At 35.5% G+C, this 23,559-nt stretch overlaps 1 protein-coding gene across 1 annotated transcript; it reads right to left on the reverse strand.

Annotated features, from left to right (window-relative positions):
* Window positions 1-7,908: 7,908 nt before the first annotated feature.
* On the reverse strand, window positions 7,909-21,613 carry LOC138692961 (U6 snRNA-associated Sm-like protein LSm2). The gene is made up of 4 exons (XM_069816381.1): window positions 21,459-21,613; window positions 21,311-21,378; window positions 16,050-16,140; window positions 7,909-8,354 (listed from the first exon to the last, which is right to left on the reverse strand). Exons 1-4 carry the CDS (start codon window positions 21,459-21,461, stop codon window positions 8,229-8,231), a joined length of 288 nt encoding a protein of 95 aa, XP_069672482.1. The 5' UTR covers window positions 21,462-21,613; the 3' UTR covers window positions 7,909-8,228.
* Window positions 21,614-23,559: the final 1,946 nt, after the last annotated feature.

Genomic DNA, 23,559 nt, shown 5'->3' on the forward strand with positions numbered 1-23,559 from the left:
TGTTACAATCCTGGCGAAATCATCAAAATTGATGAAGAATTGGAACAGCTTGGTGGCAGGTGTAATTTTATTCAATACATTCCCAACAAACCTGCTAAGTATGGGGTTAACATTTTTGCCCTATGTGACACTAAGACTTTCTTCACATCCAACATAGAGGTGTATTGTGGAGAAACAACATGATGGACCATTTCATGCTTCTAACAAGCCGCTTGACATCGTAGAGACTGGTGCTGCCATTTGCTCATTCCAATAGGAACCTAACAACATACAATTGGTACACAAGCTATCCATTAGGTTTATCTCTATTGAAGGGCATGACAATTATAGGAACTGTGCGAAAAGATAAAAGGGAAATTCCATCTCAATTTCTGCCACACAAAGATCGGGAGGTAGGTACAAGTATATTTGGCTATCATATGTTCCGAAAAGGAACAAATCAGTTCTACTATTGTCCACTATGCACGACCAAGGAGTGATTGACAATGAAATAAAAAACCTGAAGTAATTTTAGATTACAACACGACAAAGGGGGGGGGGGTGTGGATATTGTGGACCAGTTATGTATGACATACACTGTTTCACATGTAACAAGAAAGTGGCCACTAGTGTTTTTTTATGCTTTACTAAATGTGGCAGGTATCAATGCTTATATTATTTTTAAGGCTAATTTGGAAAACAAGCCAGTTATTCGGAGAGAATTTTTTAAGAATTTAGTTCTTCAACTGATGAAACCCTTGCTCATTGAGAGATCAATGACTGTTTCCTTACTCTCAGACATCAAAGCATTTCTACAGTTGTACAAACCTCCAGAAGAAGAATTGCATCAGAATGTAGACGAACCTCCAATGAAGAAAAGGAGTAGGTGCATGCCTTGCAAGAATAAGTGGACGCAGATAAAATGCAACACTATCGAAAGGAAGGAAGCTAAGGTTCGTGTACTGCGAAAAACTGATAGGTTTAATCAAGCAAAAAAGCAACTCTTATTGATATGTACCAGTAATGTAGTAACTGTTACTGACAAATACACCACGAAATGTACAACAATTGATAATATTTGCAAATAAGTTTGTAACTACTGTAGTGAGAATAAAAATACAATATAATAAACAGATAATAATTATTAAATTTTTTCTTTATCCTTTTCATTAAATCTATTGAAAATTGAACTAAATGACTGAAGAACCTCAACAAAAGAGTAGAACACTAATAACATTATTTCGATAAGAAAAAAGTTAATAAGACATATTATTAAAAAAAGTTATACGTGAAATAAATGAGTGGTATCAAATCTGCACCACATCCCTGCTCGTGCTACAGAAGTTGGCACCCTTGCTTGAGGGTTAAAACTTCTCACAGTCACAGTATTAAATGTATAATCTTCGTGCAAGATGATGAGTTCATACCGATTATAATACAGATTATGCCAATTCTAACACAATTATGTTTGTTGAAGTTAATAGGATGAATCACTAAATAAACATATTCAATTTATGACAAATACAGTACTATGTTCAATATCTGACAAAGTAATCTTACTTTTGCTTCACCATTACAGTTTTGTACGATGTCAAAAACTTATATAGAGATATTGAGGAAAATGAATGTTTTTAACATTCATTTATTCATTCATTCAGTGTTCTGCCCAAGAACAGGTCTTTCACTGCAAACCCAGCTTCTCCAATCTTTCCTATTTTCTGCCTTCCTCTTTGTCTCCTCATATAATCCATATACATGTTTGCAGTCTTTCTTGGAAAAGATAAATGCAGTAGCTTTCTGCACACCACTCTCTTTTTCACAACTTAAAAGATCTCGGAGAGCTCCAGCGTGGAAGTGGAAAGAGTGGATTTGACTAATTAGGCCCTCCGGACTTCACCAAAATTCACCACAAGGGTTAAATATCAGTTCTATATCAGGGTTTTTGACCTGATCAGAGACTGGGAAATACAATTACCCTTTGCCCCTCTTTTTTAGCATTATGAATTCAAAAATTTGTTTATGACATTTCCTCTTTCTTTATCTCTGAACAAATAAACAATTTAGAAGAATTATGTTCATAATTAGTATTTATTAATCAATATCACTATTTTTACTGAAAGAAACACATGTACACACAATGTCACAAAACAGGAATGTGCTGAAACATTCTAACAATTTTATTGCCTTTCCTTATACAGGTGCGCAATGACTCACGTGATTTTAAAAACGTTATCATGGGTGACTGACTAGATTTATTCACCTTTATCACAGACGAACGCAAAGTATACATACAAGCATTTAGTTTACAAGCAATTTAACTGAATGAACAGTCCTTATTTTGCGAAAATAACGTCCTGCAAATGACCACCATCCTTCTGTACGCAATTGGTAAGTCGTTTCCTAACATCACCCATTACTCTTTGCAGCATCTCCACAGGAATTCGTTCAATTTCTTCCCTAATTCGGTGTTTCAACTCCTGAATCGTGTGTGGTGCTGAGTACTAAAAACATGAGATTTCAAGTACTCCCAGAGAAAGAAGTCACAGGCTGAAAGATCGGGAGAGCTAGCCGGCCATCCGATATCCCCGTGTCTGGAGATAATATGGTTAGAAAGAAATTCCTCACAGCTCAAAGTTACGAACCCAGGTCTTGATGGCATGAGATGATGGGAACAACATGATTGCAATGAATCCCGAACTCTCTCCGAAATTCACTCTGAGCAATCACATAACTGTCGCTGTTTTTGTAAAATGCTTTTACAGCATAACCACGTTGCGCTCCTGACCACAACTCCATTGTAACTGAAATGCTTTACCAGATGGCGTCACCCTCATTCCCACCATTCAAGCCAAAGCAAAATAAGTGCTGCTGCAAAATCGTCCGATTCACTGCCACACCTTGTATAAGTAACAAGACTGAACTCAACTGTAAAAACCATCCATTACAAAATGTGTGCTATAACATAAACGGAAAACTTCAGACAATATTTTAACTGATAAGAAGATTACACAAATTGTTCAACACAAACAGATATGCGGCTCTTCATTCACCAATATTTTAAATAATATTACACTTTATCCACAACTTATGATATTTTTATTCACGTCTTCAACAATTTCCAAAAACGACAAAACTCTATTTTATTATTATTGAGAACACTGTAACCACTACACTACTTCCCTGTCAGTAACTAACAATAAGTTACAGTCTAAATCTGGTAGTACTGTAAGTAGAACATTAATAAAAACAAACCATAATAATAATAACTTCTCACGAAGAAAGGGACACATCTGCCTGACAGACAGTGACCATTCAGATTCAGATTACAAACATACAAGAATTTAATTTAATTAACATGAACACTACTAATTTGGAAACTAATATTACCAACTATAAAACCGCTATAAAATTTTGATACAATCACATTAATATGTAGAATACAAATGAATTTAGTATAAGTATAGAACTGAATTGTTACTATGTGTAACACACTATCAAATAAACAATACAACATTACAAGGCTACTTAATTTCATATAAGAACATAATGTTATAAGTGGACTTCCTTCTCTTTTTTCTTTCAAGCTGGTTATTTAACAATACTGTATCAACTACTAGGTCATTTAGCGTCACTGGAATTCATAATAGCAAGATAGTATTTTGCAAGACAAGGCCTAGGATTCGTCAAAGATTATCTGACATTCTCCTTAGAGAAAACCCAATCAGGTAAGTGGACAAACATGCCTACTGCCTGAGCTATGTCATCTTGTATTTAACATGAATTAGGAAGAGGTCTTGGAATTCTGAGAGCTGAATGGGAAGCCAGTATTCAACACTATAACATGTGTAGGCGACTGACGTGAGATATCTAGAAGAGGAAAAGAAAAATCTCTCACGCATCCTCTGAATACATCAATGCCATCAAGATGTCTTGCAACGTCACCACAGTGAGATGTCTCTGGCAGAACCTTCAGTACTACCCGTTGTCGCCATCCCAGCTGCAGCGAGACAAACACTTGGCCACACACTGGGATTTTGAAAGAAGGGGGAGTTACTGCGTAACAACAGACACCATCATGCCCGTACAACAATTGCCACCTGCTAAGAAACAGAGGATGGGAAGTACATGAGGAGATTCATTGTGTGTCTGAAGATGATTCTCATAGAAGAGTGGATATAATTGCCATCAATAGAAGAACCTAGAAAGCAATGGTCTTAGATCCTACAATTTGCTTTGAGCGAGACACGAATCAGGCACTGCAGATAAATGATGACAAGCGAACTAAATATGTACCTTGCCTTCCTTACCTCAGTGAAAAATATGGCATTTCACTTTACAACTGGGATGTTACAGGCTTACTATTTGGAGCAAGGAGTTGTTTACCAAAGTTTACATGTAATATCCTTAAATCTTTTAAAATTCCCTTTTATGAGGTTCAGAAGATTGTGATGGAAATTTTGAAGGTCTCTCTTTAAATTCTATACTATCATTTATATGTTAACACATAATTTTTTTGTTTTAATGTACAAATCGAATAATTATTTGACAAGAAGGTGTACGATCATCCTCTCCTCCTCTACTACTTCTTATAGTGGCTGTTACTCGCCAGGTGGATGGTACATTGGAAGATTAGATGTGCGCAGTGGAAGACTTTTAGAAATAAATAGTGTGAATTTGTATAACAGATATAATTAACAATAACAGATAACAATATACATGAATGATAAATGAAATAACACATTTAAGTATGAAATTAAATGAATGTGAATATAACAAGTTAATCTGAATAAGTACCAAAGCAATGACTGAATCGTGGAGAGTTTAAGTACACTGGGCAAACATACTTATGAGTCGTAATACAATCTAATACGCCCATCTCTCAATAATCAATTACTGACCCATTAATCATTTAGTCATTAAAACATTCTCTCAATATATATATATATATATATATATATATATATATATATATATATATATATATATAACTTGATATAAACCTCAACATGAACGCCCAGTCAGTACACTAACTCATAACACTCATAACACATGGCCCATTCAATTATAGATAACATAACATCTGATTAACCAAACTCAACATACACATGAACTCAGTATAACACAAAGAATTTACCCAGTACGAACTGTCACATGACTGATCACTATATAAATTACCAATTCCACATCCGTCTCACATAAACTGTGCAGATAGCACTAACAACAATCTCTGTACTTTACAATAAAACAATGCCCACGAAAGAGAGAGAGATACGATATGTGATAAGTAACCGACAATAATTTCAAATACCAATGATCATTTGAATAGCAACGGAAAGTCAATGCACTCAATTCCAGAATACCGGCGTGGAAACCAATAATAATCAAAATGGAGTAGGAAATACTAGAATAGATAAATGAGGCCCATACTATTATACTTCATTACAGCGTCAAATACGATGCAACCCAAAAGATCGTAATCACTACGCTATTACCCAAACCGTCTTGGAACATCAAAACCTCGCATATCAAATTATATTTCCTCACATAATCCCCTAATACAATACAACCTCCAATATCACAATACATCACTTCACGTAATCGCAATTACTTAACCCAAGACGTATCATCACCGAGTGATTTCCAATACATGATCCTGCACAATATCTCAAACACATATAACCAAAAATGAGAATATCACAACCCAAAGTTGCCTACTCCAATAATTACACACCTGATACAACTTAATGCCGCGCTAAATCCCAAAATATATTCATTTCAAACAAGGTTCCATAAAGTCCGTAAATACTCAAGTGAAATATAATGACACACTATTCTCGAACAATCTACCAGGATGAACTTAAGTTACCAAAGTAGAATACAGTTCGAGCTCCACTTCCCGAGTGCATGTCGATTGCCTAAAAGAAACTGTCGATATGGGCTCCGACTTCTGAGTGATGTTACCCCTACGGCCTCCGGCTGCTGAGTGATGTTATCCCTACGGCCTCTGGCTCCTGAGTGAAGTAACATATGACTGCCCGTAACCAAGCAAACTCACTTTCCCTCTCTCCTCGTCTGACGTAATCAACCGGCCCACAGTATAATTTGGATAAGAAAATGAAGGGATTCATAGCGCTATCTATAATATGACGTCTGAGAGCACTCTGTCGGACGAAGTGACGTACTAGATGAACAGCTACGATGTCGGGCACGGCTCATATTTTACTCGTCTCATTTCCCTTTATCTTTATATGTTTGTTAATTCCAGATCCCAGTGGTCAATCTCACTTGAGGACGGACGATTTTAAATAAATCTTAGTAGTATGAAATTTATCTGGTAGAAAATATAATGGCTCTACCTCTCATCTCCTTTCTTGCAAATTGTCATTCTGTCTTGGATTGATTGTAGTCATTTATAGATTGTTCAGGAACACTCGGAATGTCAGGCTTTGTTGATTTTTCTACTAGAAGAAATGCAGGTTGAAGTCTTTCATAGGCACAATATCTAAAAGTTCCTCCTCTACTTTCAGAGCATTACTCGTATCCCTAACAAAGATTGCAAGTATATCAGTACTCTCATCAATACTTAATGAGAAAGCAACAAAATTTTGTGTCAAATCACGAAGTTGATTCAAATACTGTCTGCAAATTCTTGCACATGCTGCACTATGGTAGATGAGGATAAACTTACTGACTGTAGTCCTCTACTTCTGGGATTAATTTCTCAGCTGCATCAATTCAAAAGCCTCCTCTCCTTCGGTGAATGAACGCATGTTTAGTTAACAATCCAGCGTACACTTTTATGCTCATTGTATGACTTAATATATGCAAGTATAGGTAACACCATTTCCCTGCTATCACTTCTCAATGCTTTACCTTGTTTGCGCTTACTTTCCATTGCACTTGTCACACTTGTAAAATCACTTGCTGACAACACAGCTTTACACTGTACTGACCTAGGATGACTCCTGGGGGGGTTCGATACCCAGCCCTGGAATGATTTTTCCCTTAAAATTATTCAAATCAGCTTGACAGGGAGCTATACCTGAAAGCCAGATTTGCATAATACACGTTACTGTTCATTAACAGAAACCACAATTCAAGTCATACAGAGTTTGTGTGCACTCAATGTTGGATCTTTAATGGTTTGTCAGCCCATTTTGAGATAGGATATACAGGGAATTCAGTCAGATGTCTGGTAGAGTTGCTGGCTAGCTCAGCTGGTACATTCAGCCAAACATCCCAGGTTCGATACCTGGCCTCGGAACAATTTTTCCCTTGAAATTATTCAAATCAACTTCACAGGGAGTTATATATCTGAAAGCTAGATTTGCACTTTTACTGCAATTACCCCCGAAAATTATCATACATTATTATTAATTAATAGAAATTTATGAACTCTTAGTAACTGAGATACCGGACATTATTGCCTCACCTCTCATCTACATCGAATTTATATCTACCAGCATCCATAGGGCACCGTCTGTAGAAATCAGAACTCCATCATACAATGCTACAATGCCGAGAAAAAAAGAAAATAGATGCTGATGTACCATCGCAGCTCACCAAATACTATTGGGACACCCGCAGGAAAATGGAAGAAATCCAAGATCCGTAGCATTGATCAACAACAACAGTAACTGAGATTAATTCTAAAAGACAATAAAATAAAATTACACGACAGTGCTCTCTATTTAAGTTGTGTTATATGAAATAAAAATTAGATTATGGAAACATGAAATGATGAAAGGAATAGCCATAAGACCAATGCTCACAAGACTGTTCTGTTACATTGCACATCTCGCTATACTCTCTGCAAACAACAGATGGAGACCACTTATTTAAGCTGTCAAGCAATAATGTACCTACCCAACTGAGAAAAGACATCCAAGATCATGAGCAACAGTAAACAACATATTAATTAGATACAAATTTATAGAAGTGAAAATGATTTATTCTGCCTTTAATATTTGACACAACAGAAAAATAATGACGAAAGATAATTAAGAATAACATTTTGTCATTAGCAAAATAATTCATTACAAACCTGATTATATCCATTCTCATAATAACACTAGGCTATGTAAAAGAACGAACTTTTGCATTCTGTTGTTCATATAACATAATCCTTCACAGGAGGTAATTTTCAAACCTGCATACTTGAGGAAACTAAAAGTAAATGTTTATCTTTCATTTGATCCTCACGAACTTTCATTGTGCAATAAATACTTGGATTACCAAACACTTCATCATTAGCGAGACTGCACTGCAGCTTCTTTCCTTGCAGCATCCTGTAGCAATTGAGTATCTACTTCATCAGCTGGCAGTTGGACATACCGCACGACAGAGCCTCGAATGAAGCAGTTTTTTACTGATAACTGGAAAAATGTAATAACCAATGTAAGTGTATATCTTCTTTTAAAGCAGTATTTAACATTTCCATAAAGGCCTAACAGAAGTCACATTTTAACCACACTGCTATTTATGTAACACTCCAAGATGCATGCACAACTTAAATGTAGCCTACTATAGAGCAGAAAAGCCAAATGAACATGGCAACAACTTCTTTGCTTTCTGACAATGCTTTTTTCAGATTTTTCTGCTATATACACTTACTGATTTCTTGTGAATGTTATCTGGTTCATGGAATCATATCCATTTTTTGTTTCAATTATTCATCATTTTGTTGAATACCTAAAGTTCATGGGTTATGCAGACTTCAAAGTAAAAATATTCAGTCATCAAAAGCTAACACAAAATGGCTAAACAAAGAGTGATACATAAGTACCCTACACATTCACAAAGAAACACGAGTGCAGATATTAGAAAAACACGAGAGTTACTGCGATAAATTAAGAAAAGAAACAGTTGCTATGTTCAGCCAACTGCTCACTTCTACAAAACTAAGAAGTGCACACTGTATTAGTGCTGATCATATTACTGCAATAAATTAAGAAAAGAAACAGTTGCTATGTTCACTTCTACAAAACTGACAAGTGCACACTATATTAATGCTGATCATATTACTACAATAAATTAAGAAAAACAGTTGCTATGTTCAGCCCGCTGCTCACTTCTACATTCACATCTCCTAAAATGATCTCACACTGACCTTTTAATGCCTTTAATATATGAGAATTTGTAGACAAGCAGTCTATCTTTCATTTACCTCATAAACAAAAATAGTCCCAAGAAATGAAATCTGGAAAATAAGGTGACAATGCTTCACTAATCATTAGATCATTTAATGTCTTTACAATTCTGTTCATTGCAGTTACATTGACCTCCAACAAGTAGTTAGGCCTATAGACTTTTCTTGTTCTGTCAATTCGTTACAGAACAGAGTTAATATGTCAATAACATATCTTTCAGATTTCACAATCTCTTCATGCAACACCAACTTCAATTTTCAAGTCAAATAAGAGAAAGTAGGGTGGGTCATGTGTTTAGTTGAGGGTACTGGCAACAATTTGCGTACTGTAAGTAGGCCTAATAGAAGTTTTCCAGTTTCTCCTCTTGATTTGATATTAATAACACTACACTTCTATGCCAAAGGTTCATACCAGATTGTTGTCATGGAAATTTTGGAATTTGCAAGTGTGATGGACTTTCTTCCACAAGTACTATATTTCTTCGAGATATTCTTTTGTAACACTGGTCATGATTGGTGGTTGAGCTATTGGAAATTGCTCCAGTCAATCAAATATGAATAATTATTCGTATTTTGAATTTGCAGCCATCATATTCACTATTTCTCTTACATTTTCTCCTTTCATTATTCTAGTTACTGCTAGCTTCCTTGTGAGGTCGTTCATCTGATAATATGGCAACAAGCAAACTGTCAGGTAGTACATACAATGCGTTTCTTGCCAATGACTGCTTTATGCTCATGAGAAAGTGTGATAGTCGAATTGCCAAGAATAGAAATTTAGTGCCATAGTCACAGAAAGGTTGTTTATTTATGCTGAACCACACAGACTAAGCATACATCTGATCCACAAATTTGGCTACAACATGTAACTTTTTTAAGTGTCTTTCTGTGGAAATGGCCTATATTAATTCTTAATATTCTGTAGATGGTTATTCAGCAGGAATTATCCAGTTTCAAGGTTTCTTAGCTGTTGGATTTTCTTCACAATTTCCAGTATTCACAGCTTCACTTTTATTTCATATAAGTACTCAGAACGTTATTATCTAATGATGGAGATTCTGCAGAAATTGAATAGTTTTCACACACTCCTTGTTGCTTCCTGATAGAACCAACAAACACATACGGTCCACTTGTGCACCCATATATTTCTTTCAGAAAATATAGAAGAAATATAATAAATAAATGCACCATTGCAAAGAAGGTCTTCCTACAACATCATCAAGATGGTGAGTAACTTCTACTTGAGCACTTAAATTTGTGTTTGTGCCATCATAGCCAACAGCATCCGGAACTACATGATTTTTTTTTTTTAATGGTTCTGTAATAGAATACGCAATATTGTTCGCATTGCTGCTTTTTCTATAGCAGTTGTCTGGCTCAAATATAAAATAATGCTCCTCCATTTTAAATTCTTTATAGACTATGCATCCTTTTCTTGTAATCACTAGAGACCAGTCCTTTCTATCACCAAAGTAAATGCCTCTTGGTTTCACTTCCAGTTCTGTTTTATTTCTGTCACAACACTACGATTTTCTGCAACTTCTCTTTGAATTTTACTCTTATCAATTTCATTGGTAACATTATCTTCTGATGCAAAATTGAAGTTCTTTAGTATTGCAGTGGCGACCGCTGCAACTTTCTCAAATTAACACCTGTTCTATCTTTGACATTAGCATGCACAGGCAGGATAATCTCATCTGTGACTGCATCTCCTTTTTCCAGATCTTGCTTCTGTTTCTAAAGGATATTTCTAGGCAAAATCAGAATCATTTTCTGAAGAAGAGATGCTCGTTCCCAGAGTGTATGATCACCTGACACATTCGATTGTTGATGTCAGAAGCTTCCTTGGAAGATCGCTATTTAGATTTTCTTTTTTCTCTTTCCTGGACTTTGTTTGTTGTCTCAGTATCCACAACACTAATAACACTTTTCTTCATCGTACTCTACTCGATAAGCAAGCTTTTTCAAGTTCAGGAATTTTATTGATTTCTTGCATTTACATGAAGTAAAGTCCAAACAGTTACAAAGCAGCTACATCAAAGAGTACAGTAGCATATATTTTAATGTAGGGCAGCATTTTACGAAGCTTCTCTTCTTTTCTTTTTTCTCCAATTTTTAGTACATTTTGCACTGCAGCATGGTATTTTTGTACCATGTTTGTCATTCAACACTTTGGGAATTGAGACCACCTCCAAGTTCCATCTATTGTCACTTCCTTATAGATCAAATTAGCCAAAGGCTCTTTGTTATTTTTTTCCTTTCAAATGAGACATGTCAATAAGAATCATCTCATCACACCTTGATATGTTGGAAAATATTTCATCTCAAGATCTTCTGGAGTTCCAAAGATTTCTTCTGTTTTTGATGCACATTCCTTCCTTGTGCAGATCGCAGATTTAGACATAATTGAGAAGTAATAAGAACGAAAACAACCACCTCTCAACACAACTGCAACAGCAATACTTACCCTGAGAACAAAGAAAATAAGCAAATTTCAGTTTCCTGCCGAGAATGTAGGTTCCTCTCTTTCCATGCCCCCAAAGCATAAAGGTATAACCCTCATTCACTCTCGCACATGTTCTTATAGAAGTTTTGGTGGAGTTAATGCAAAAAAATAAGCTTACAATTAGCATATGAAATGAAATTATAATTTACACCTGCATGTTATTTTATTCTTTTACTTTTAAAGTGATTACGCTTAGATAAGAAATTAATTTATAATCATTGAAATTTTGTGTGCCAACTTTTCTCTACATAATACAACTTTTTAGACAAATATGTTTTTCAATTTAGCAAAAAACTTTTTTCGACCCACCCTACCATCTAGCCTAAATCCGTCTTTGAATTTACTATCACTATAATAATAATAATAATAATAATAATAATAATAATAATAATAATAATAATAATAATAATAATAATAATAAACTTGTCGAACTGATAGGTTATCTCACATTCGAGAAATGCAAGAACCTCGGTTACCCATTCAATAGCATTATGTGTTTTAAATGCTTGTAACTGTTTCTTATAACAAGGTCTAAAAATGGAAAAAAAAATATATATAAATAAATAAAAATTTCTTAAAATATACAAACGAATCCTTAAATAATGTAATTAAGGATATTAAAATAACCCAATTCAGCAAGCTGTAAGAAAACATAAAATACCACATTCCGCCCTAACTAGTAAATTGAAGGGTAAAGTGACTCCTAATTGATGGTCATTCAGTCCTGCCAAAGTATGTGCAGAAAATAAAATTCTCCTGTTTGCCTTGCTCCCAGATGCCACACATTCCACAACCTGTAGAAGTTTGTGTGTTTCAGTCCTTAAAAGCTGGTTGGATAAATGTAGTGAAGGACTTTTCAGATAAGAATAAGAGAAGCGTAGTATATAGAAAAAATTCTGGTCAATCATTGGAGAGAGTGTTTGATGAAAGAGCAACTCCAGAATGGTTTCCATAAATGTGCAGCATCTTTTCATTTGATGCAAATGCAGTAGATTATTCTCGATGCATGTGCCATGAGTCTAGATGTGTTGATGGAAATGGAACTGTGAGCATCAAGCCAACAACAATGTGGAACATCTGTTGTATTTAGAATCAGCTATGAAAACTGGACGTGCTGAAGAATTCAGAGCTGCTGCAGCATATAATCCAATGACTCCAACAATTGCTGATGATGCCACACTGACCTGTCATGAAAACAACAATGTTCAAGAAGCGCAACAGAATGGAGAAGAAATGCAGACTGCAGACTGAGGAGGTGCAGCAAATTGAGGAAGTTTACCATATTGGAGAAGAAATCCAGAAGAATGGAGAAAATCTACTATTTACTACTGCAATTCAGCCTTCAATTGAAGGGTGATTCCACTTTTTGGTCAAATTAATATTTTGCTTGTTTCATACATTAAAAATATGCCCGACCTTTTAATGCAAGAATAGTGTGATTCCGAGTAAGGGACAGTGAAATTGGAGCTGAGTTCCCAATCTATTCTTGTATACTCTGTCCTTAAGTTAACCTCATAAGAACTAGTCCAGAGAGGTTAGGTCAGGTGATCTGGGAGGGCAACAGATTTTTTTTTTTTTTTTTTTTTTTTTTTTTTTTTTTTTTTTTGAGATTAGGCAAACACCAAAGAAGCTGGTTTGTAAGTCCGATTTCCTTGCAGCTCTCTGACATGTGCCATATGAGTAGTCTGTCTCCTGGCTCAATCGGCGCAAAGATTTCTTTGGTTAGTTCACTATACACAATCTTGACTCATTGCAGGTCTGTGTTCTCCACTCTTGCTGAGGAGTGAGCCTGTTGTCTCCAACTTTCTTGCCATCGATACAATTTTTGATCTGGTTGGACATTGGGCACACTGATGTCTCTTCAAAATGCCCACTGTGTTTGAATCAAGGAATATGGAAATAAATTTTCACAATAAAAACACGCTGCCAAATTGAGAATGGCATGTCAGTGTTATGACTGCAAAAACTAGAGACTGTGAACTAATTACTAATGGCCAACAATAGTCATAATAGTCAACAATGGATGGTAGGGGTACCAATATAGATTCTCTCAGAGTCACTGAGTTCATTACACTCAATTTCAAGTTTATATTAGCTTCCAGGGGGAAATTATAACTCATTAAAATTGTAAAGGTTTATATGGATCACTCTGTAGTTCTAAACAATTTTTAACACTTTGTTTAAAACTTTTTGTTTTAAACGTGACAATTCTGCTGTCAAGTCACTATTATTGTCAGAAGTTTCGTCAATACAGTATTTTCTAAAACTTACAGTTCCCATTTCACACTGAACTTCTTTTCCATATGTTCAAAGGGGCACAAGTGCAGAGATGAAATTTCATTAACTATCACATCACAAGTAGAAGTACATGTTGTTTGAAAAAGTGTGGAGACAATCTTTCTCCTCTTTTGTCACGTATCGTAAATTTCGTGTTCTCATATAGCCTATTTTGTGCTTTCAACATCTCTTATAGTTAATATTACTGTAGACTTAAGGCAAGGTCCTTTTCTCTTATCGAGCATAAATTTAAACTTTCTAACCTTACATCCAACATAACCAGATGGTAAAAAATGGTCAGAGCAAATATTATTACATCTTGGGATGAAGTGTTTTCTCTTACAAAACTGCACCCATGCCAAATCTCACTTTGGAGAGAGGTCTCTTCTCGAAAATGAGTAGAATTTTCTCTCCTTTCTGTCCTTGCATGCATATCTGAAACACCCATAAACCGCACACTGAGGAACTGTTAAACTGCACGGGAAAGGATGAAATTCACTGTGACTTGTGTCCTATTGTTGCAGCTGAGCAATCCCTGACTGACATCACACTAATCCAAGAATCTGTTCTCCTGAAATAATAGTGGTCAGCTGGAAGTTAAATTAATTGCATTGTTGCTTTGAAGAATACTACATTCGTTTAATAAAATTTTATATTTTATGTTGAGTTCTCCTTTAATAGAATCTCTGCAAAAAAAAAAAAAAAAATAAAGGAAAATTATACCTCTTCTGCTAGTCACTTCCTTAGTATGAAAAATGGTTTTAGTTTACATGGATACAGACTATGATGTTTTCTTAGAATTCTCCAAAATGTAGTATAGTCTATAATTCAACTCAAGATGGCTGGACACCTAACTAACTCTACTAATTGCATAGTTACTACTATGCCATTACTTCTCTGAAGCACCTCAACAGCGGTGACTTCACTGATTACATTGAGTCTTCCAGATTTCTTCTTATCAGCAACAGACCAGTTCCCTCGAACCACCTGATGAAATCCCCATAATTACGAATGGAATGTTAAATGTTATGTTTTATTTAACGACGCTCGCAACTGCAGTGGTTATATCAGCATTGCTGGACGTGCCGGAATTTTGTCCCACAGGAGTTCTTTTACATGCCAGTAAATCTACTGACATCAGGCTATCGCATTTAAGCACACTTAAATGCCAACGACCTGGCCCAGGATCGAACCTGCAACCTTGGGCATAGAAGGCCAGCGCTATACCAACTTACCAACCAGGTCAACTTACGAATGGAACATGGGACTTCTCGTAAATTGTTAATTATTCTAAATTTTCTCAACCCTTGAGTATGATTCCTATATTGCATTGGATAATCTGTATTCTAATATTTAATGACAGAACTGTGGCTTGAAACTTCAAAATTTATGTAGCAGTAAATAAATAAAATCATTAAAGTTTAATCTATAGAAATGCAGAAAGTAACAAATAAAATATCGCAATGTTTGTCTACCTCAAATATAATATTTATAATGCTTTAAAGTTTGAAGTGACTTTTGAATGACGTTATATAACATCAGGAATAAAATGAACAGAATTAGAAGCAGGAAACACGATGCTAAATCATACAATGAAGCTATAATGTTCTGTGACTCTGCCTTTGCAATCCAAGCCACAGAACACAACCTGGCAGTCCCTGAATAAGTATTGTACTAAAACTTTTATTCTTCAGTGGATTTCCTCCCACATGGTAAACAAATTATATCCTCTTGCACTGGCGAAAAAAGGGACAATCATGGACATAGTACAAATAATGAACAATTCAATCCTCCTAATTAAATCAAAATTGGCATAAATATAATTAACAAAACATTTACACACTACCCCTGCCGAGGAAATGGTGGCAAAATCTTCTAGACCACTGATCTTCAACCTCTACTGTACTTGAATAGGACAGCCTCCAACAGCATTTAAGACTAGGTGAATGTTACAAAGGAGACACTGCTGTGCTATTGTTACAGCAAGGAAGATGGCAGCTATATGCGTATTTGTAAGGAGTGATTTCACTATGTCAAATAATAGTAGCAATGTGGATCTGCAAAGGATCAAAACCACCAGTGCTAATTCACGATCAGTGTTTCCATAAAACAGATAGACTAAATACTTATAGTACTTACCATATGGGGATATTTATCTGGATCTGTGACAGTGATATCTGTTAGTTTTATATTCAGATACTGATCCACTGAATGCAAGGTGCCGCAAATGCTGAAACATATTTAGGGTTCATTATCCACCAACTATTGCACAGTTTCTCGCTAATATTAAAGTACATTATTAATTAAATTTCTAACATACAGCCTGTTAATAGGATTGAAAAAGAATAATAGGAAAGGTTTAAAAGCAGAGAATATAAAGTAACTAAAACTAATATTTCAAAATCGTGACCAATGTCCAACTTCCAAAAGTCTTATGATTCAAACGAATGATAATTCCATGTAATACACATCAGGAAATTTGTTACGTGAAGTCTTGAGGCCAGAGAGTAAAGACTCAAGCCTATATTTCGTATGGTGTAGAACTGTGGCTCTACCATTTCTCATTTAAAACTTCTTTGCTTATGAAGTAAACTTGAAAATAAATATGTATAAATTAAACAGATCTATAATCAAATACAAGTTAAACTATCTAATCTTCACATATCATCACCACAAAATCTGAACTTGCGAGAAATGTACATATATGTGCATTCCTTAGGTCAGGAGTCGGCAAATGCTTACTGACTGATGATATGACGTACTACCACCATCAGGCCCACAGAACCTTTCTTTTGGGATTAAATTCATTTTTAAACACTGCGATTCGCCAAAGTATTAAGTATTGAAATGCAATGAGCAAAATGTTGCTCCAGGTCCGGGAATGAACTCTTTCCTTTTACAGTATTCCAACCACACTTTGAACCGCGGATGAGGGAATTTATGAAAAGATATACCTTTCTCCCGAATGCCCTTTCTCCGTGTTGAATTACTGCACCCATACGCACTACAAGAGGGCATTTTTATGTAACTAATGAATTATTATTGATGGAAAGATATGCACACACCGTAACACACTCCTACGCAAGTTAACCACTTTTAAAGAGATTAATAAAACTGTGTGTTGATAGGCGTTGTGAGCTTCTTGATGTCACGCGTGAATCTTTCGCAATTTATTGTCACTGAACAAAGTGATGTAGAAGAGAAATAAATCCAGTGTTGTAAATGTTTCATGAAATGCCTTAATATCAAAGCAACTTCATTTTTGTGTTGTGTACTCCTTTAAGAAAGTTCAGGATAACACAGAAGGTTCGGAATTAAATGGGTTACATCAACTTCTTGTCTATGCAGATGACGTGAATATGTTAGGAGATTATCCACAAACGATTAGGGAAACAACGGAAATTTTACTTCAAGCAAGTAAAGCGATAGGTTTGGAAGTAAATCCCAAAAAGATAAATTATATGATTATGTCTCGTGACCAGAATATTGTACGAAATGGAAATATAAAAATTGGAGATTTATCCTTCGAAGAGGTGGAAAAATTCAAATATCTTGGAGCAACAGTAACAAATATAATTGACACTCAGGAGGAAATTAAACGTAGAATAAATACGGAAAATGCCTGTTATTATTCGGTTGAGGAGCTTTTGTTATCTAGTCTGCTGTCAAAAAATCTGAAAGTTAGAATTTATAAAACAGTTATATTACTGGTTGTTCTTTATGGTTGTGAAACGTGGACTCTCACTTTGAGAGAGGAACAGAGATTAAGAGTGTTTGAGAATAAGGTTCTTAGGAAAATATTGGGGGCTAAGAGGGATGAAGTTAGAAGAGAATGGAGAAAGTTGCACAATGCATAACTGCACGCATTGTATTCTTCACCTGGCATAATTAGGAACATTAAATCCAGACAATTGTGATGGGCAGGGCATGTAGCAAATATGGGCGAATGCAGAAATGCATATAGGGTATTAGTTGAGAGGCCGGAGGGAAAAAGACCTTTGGGGTGGCCGAGACGTAGATGGAAGGATAATATTAAAATGGATTTGAGGGAGGTGGGATATGATTTTAGAGACTGGATTAATCTTGCACAGGATAGGGGCCGATGGCGGGGTTATGTGAGGGAGGCAATGAACTCGCAGGTTCCTTAAAAGCCATTTGTAAGTAAGTACATTAAAAAAAAAAAAATAAACGCACGCACACGCACACAAAAATTATATAAATCAACAATGAGTACAGTACTTGAAATTCCATTGCTAATTATGTTTAGGCATAAAGACTTCCAATAACAACAAAAATTGCAACTGGATTTGAGAATAAACTTTAGTCACACACGTACATAACATTTTTGTTCATGTGTCACAGTCATTGTGTTAAGTGTGTCACATGTTTTTCTTGTAGACTACGTACATAAATCAAAATGTTGTCCATATAAAAAGTTGATTGTTATGTGATGTGTCTCACTTTTCCATTTATAAAACGTTTGGAAGAAATATAAACAAATGTCCATTTGAGCATGTCATACAAACTCTCAGCCTTTCTTTGTAATAATCATTGTAATGAAGGACGAAATAATCATTCTATTACGGTTTCTACACATAATTATTAACAAAGGTCAGCACTTTATAAATAATTGAATTTAACATGCAGAAGTAATGATTTATTTGCCTTAAATGTGCATTCAAATAGGCTTATGTCATTTCTAATAGAAAATTTCGCGCTCTTAAATCACAGACTTTTTTATGCTTTTTCTAAAAAAATTCGAATTGTAACAAAAAAAAAAAAAAAGACATATAACAAGCAGAGATTCATGAGATTTTTCTTTTTCGTGAAAACTCGCATTTTTATGGAATGACCCATTGTTGCTGATGACGTTCTGAAGGTTTGCTCTATCTTTGTTTTCAGATGAACATGAAGACTGTGCGAATCAAGAAGGGTTTTTATTCTACATGCTCCAATCGTTACTCATCTAAAGTCCTTGACTGACCTCACAGGAATCTAAGAAGTCCAATTTACTCCAAATTTATACTATATAATGTATGTAAGAAATAAAAACTTTCTGTACGATGTACAGTACATTCTTATATTTATTTTTAATTGTTACATTTTATGCACCAAATACTTTGGCTAGCTTAGTAGTTATTGACTGCATAATATCAAGTTAAAATGAGTAGGCCTAATGTGTTGTTTTATCAGCGAATAAAGACGAGTACTTTCCATAGACCAAAAATTGGTAGAATGACTATACAATACAGGTAAGTATCTAAAAATAACTGTGCCAGAAAATTGAGACAAATCAAGGCAAACTCTCCAGAGAGAAGTTGTCAATGCCTGTCTTAATCATTCGGCGATTTTTTGTCTTTTTCTTTCTTTCTTTTTGCAAGGCGAAGTACAATTTTTTGGTTCAGGAAAAATACTCGTTTTTAGACTTCTACTCATTTTAACTTGATATTTTGCAACATCTACCACAATAGCCAAAGACTTTGATCCTGGGAAATCTAATCGGAATATGTTGTGTAGTCATCTTTAGTGTTTCTCCTCTCCTTTGGTTCAATGCTCGTCATTAATGCTCAAACAGTTTGCTTGCTTGCATTTTAAAGGTTTACGCTTGTACTTTCCCTTGAAAACTAAACTAGTCATGAGGTAGTTCCCTTCGTACTCCACTTATATACCTTACATATACGAATCTGTGACAGGTTATGTTTGATTAGTTTAGGCGTTTGTTATGCCTCGCTTACACTATCAATTGCATCTCACACAAAAATCCCTTATAAATTCAACGATTTTCACTTCCAAAATCACCGGAACTATCTCAACACTAATTTCACCATTAGGAAATGAAAGGAACTATTTTCTCTGGAAATATTACTTCACAAATTTCTCCGTAAAGTTGGCCTTTATTTACTGCAACGTCATGGCGTGAATGACGTCATAGTTTCCATAGTAACTTTAAAATTACCTTATTAAATTTTACTCCATTTGAATTGTACTTCCGCCCAGGAAAAATACAATAGCTATAGCTAAATGGAGTAAAATCAGTACTTACTTACTGGCTTTTAAGGAACCCGGAGGTTCATTGCCGCCCTCACATAAGCCCGCCATTGGTCCCTATCCTGAGCAAGGTTAATCCATTCTCTATCATCATATCCCACCTCCCTCAAATCTATTTTAATATTATCCTCCCATCTACGTCTCGGCCTTCCCAAAGGTCTTTTTCCCTCCGGCCTCCCAACTAACACTCTATATGCATTTCTGGATTCGCCCATACGTGCTACATGCCCTGCCCATCTCAAACGTCTGGATTTAATGTTCCTAATTATGTCAGGTGAAGAATACAATGCGTGCAGTTCTATGTTGTGTAACTTTCTCCATTCTCCTGTAACTTCATCCCTCTTAGCCCCAAATATTTTCCTAAGCACCTTATTCTCAAACACCCTTAACCTAAGTTCCTCTCTCAAAGTGAGAATCCTAGTTTCACAACCATAAAGAACGACCGGTAATATAACTGTTTTATAAATATTTGTGAAAAAAATACGTGGTAATTATTTACTTCTCTGCCAAATAGAACGTTGGTCAGTATGGCGGACATCATCTAGGATCAGTGACAAGTTAGGTTAGGTTTATAGTTCACCTTGCATAAGATACGTTTATTGGTAGCATACCAAAAACCTGAACCTGTCACTTATCCTCGGTGAAGTCCGCCATACTGACCAATGTTCAATTTAGCACAGAATTCTAAATAATTACCAAAAACGTTTATCAATATTAACTATAAAACGAATACAAAATACCTAAATGCCAATTTGCCATTGCTCCTGTATGGTATCCCTGTCCTACTTTTAAAAATGTCATTTCGTCACTGTCCCCGTATGGTACCGCGACCGACAAACACAACGAACCTTATGCTTACATGTTTCGGTTAAACCCGTTTTCGGTTGACAGAGTTTACGTTAACGGAGGTTTTATTGTAGCCTATTACTTGGTTCAGTCATAAAATTAGAAAACCAACGGTTAAACGAGCGTTGAGCGACTTCCGCCGATTTTGGAATAGACACCAACGCACTTAGGTTAGGTTAGGCTTTCATTATCTCGTCAAGATAAAGGTGAAAGCGAGTGAGTGTGATTTTTTGTTTCCTACGTTGGCAGTTCAAGTGCGTCGGTGTCTATTCCAAAATCGGCGGAAGTCGCTAAACGCTCGTTTCACCCAAAATTCCAACCTTGTGCACACAAAATAAATTATTGGCACTGAAAAGTGCCTTTTCGTAAGCATAATAATGGGCATTCGACAAACGCATACAAATCTGCTCTTTTTAGTATTTGAAGATGTAATTGTAAGTGAGGAATTCGTATACAAAAATTTTCCCATTTTATATAACTAAAAGTGTGAACTTTACTTGCCTCACCTTAAGTCATTTTTCAGTTCCACTACGACGTCCTTCCCAACCAAAGACTTGAAGAAGGAGTAGAATAACTGAAAAACAAATTTAATGTAAAATAATGAATGGTCAAACTTTAGAACCTTGACAAATTCTATAATACAAATATAATTACCATTATTATTAACACGGCAGATTTCCTTCGAATACACACATTCACAACACAACCACAAGGCTATCTCATCCTATACGCTGCGAAGCGAGGTGTCATGGCGGACGGGCGCAAGGCTACTACGTAAATCAAATTATGCATGTCAGCCAACACTACACTCCTCAGCCACAGTCTAACAGTCTATTATACTGTGCATGGATAAATATATAATAGGATGCGAAACTTAGTGAGTTTCTCGTAACACACACTACAGGCGCTGTTGTAGAAATTGATCTTGCTGCCATCTATTTTTGGGAGAGGCGTTATTACCAACGAGTTAGAAAGAGGAAGATATAGAGTGGTCATTGCGCCGCCATGTTTGAAGAAAATTGAACGACCGTCGGTAATGAACTTATGCGCCCAAAATAAAGTGGGCGTGGTGATAACTGACATTAGAATCGATGGCTGTCTTAATTTCGTTTGCATAAATCAGTTAAACTGAAGTGGAAAAACCTAGTATTTCGTCAAATACGTGCTAGGAACTTAATCTAAACTTATGTACGCTAAATTTAAAACACTTGAGCTATTCCTAGAAGGAATGCTTAAAAGAATAACCTAAGCAAAATTGTCATGTAGTATGACAAGAAGTCCTAGCAAATATACTGAAGAAAATGTTAATATTCCTAGGTTCTTTTGCCTATAAAATGAACGAGTATGATTCGGATGTTTTTATTAAATTGTTTTCCCAGTCTCTAGACGTTGCAAAACTATTTACTATACCATAAGATATAGAATGAAAGTAGGCCCTATCTGTAGTAAACAACCGTTACCTCCAAGCTTGTAACGTGGGTGAAACATGACAAAACACGCTTTCAGTTTTTTTGTTACAGTAAAGTATAATTATTATCGAAATGTGAACGTGAGGCCAACAGCCGGCTGGTCTGTCTGAGCCTTTCAAGGGCTGTGGCACCACAGATAATTATTAGTGTATAACTGAGCACCCACGTACAATAATGGGGTAAGTAGTTACGAAATATATTCATACTTACCCCATTATTGCACGTGGGTGCTCAATTATGTTCTTTCATGTCCTTCCAGTCAAAATACTAACAACAATACGACCTACCCCAGAGTTTTGCGTTATTTTGGATGCGAGTGTCGAAATACAATTTTAATATTTGATTGCTATTACTAGGTTTGAAACGGAATTGTAGCGGTTTTATCCGTATTTAGTTTAACTTTATTACTAGTGAACCATTTATTTGATTAATCGTTTGTCTTCGAAATAGGCCTACTTCTTATAAGCTACAGCTCATCGTCTTCTTGTATAAGCAGTAAGGACAGAAGGAGCAGAAATAAAGGATGCCGGTGTCGAAATACAATTTTAATATTGTATTGCTATTTGTTTTTCACTGGGTCTGAAACGGAATTGTATTGGTTTTTATCCGTATTTAGTTTAATTACATTAACAGTGAACCATTTATTTTGTTTATGCCGGGCGTTGTTACACATTTATGCATGAAAAAAAAAATGCTGCTAATTAACAAAACTATGGACTTAACTTCATAAAATTTACATGAAATATGATATATCAGTTGTCTTTTTCCTTTTGACATTGCAGTTACATGCAGCACACACAACAGGCATGTTTTTTCTTAGTTTTTTTTTGTACTTCTTACCTCCGTTATACGACATTGTAAGCAGACGAATGTTTACAAAGATGGGCGCTTAGTTCAGATCTGCCGTGTTTCGCGGTGGCACCGCAAAGAGCGCTGTACAGGACAACATGGCCACTCTATAGTCTTCTCTTTCTAACTCGTTGGTTATTACAAATAGCAGCGCACCAAGTAGCGAAAAGAGTAATTACTCCATGCATTTAGCAGCGCACCTGGTGACGAAAATGTTAAACTGTGCAGAAAATATTCCCTCCCACCCTCATCTATATGCAAAACTAACCCAATTTAAAATAAAACATTTACATTTTTATTCCTCACAGAATCTTCTACTATTTCGTTTATATGACGTCATTCCATATTCGACCAATGAAGTGTAATGCAATTTTTGAAAATTTTGACTTTTGTTTGAACATTTTGGAATTTTGTAAAAAAAATTTGAAAATTGTTTG

The sequence above is a fragment of the Periplaneta americana genome, chromosome 17 (assembly GCF_040183065.1).
Source record: "Periplaneta americana isolate PAMFEO1 chromosome 17, P.americana_PAMFEO1_priV1, whole genome shotgun sequence".
NCBI lineage: Eukaryota > Metazoa > Arthropoda > Insecta > Blattodea > Blattidae > Periplaneta > Periplaneta americana.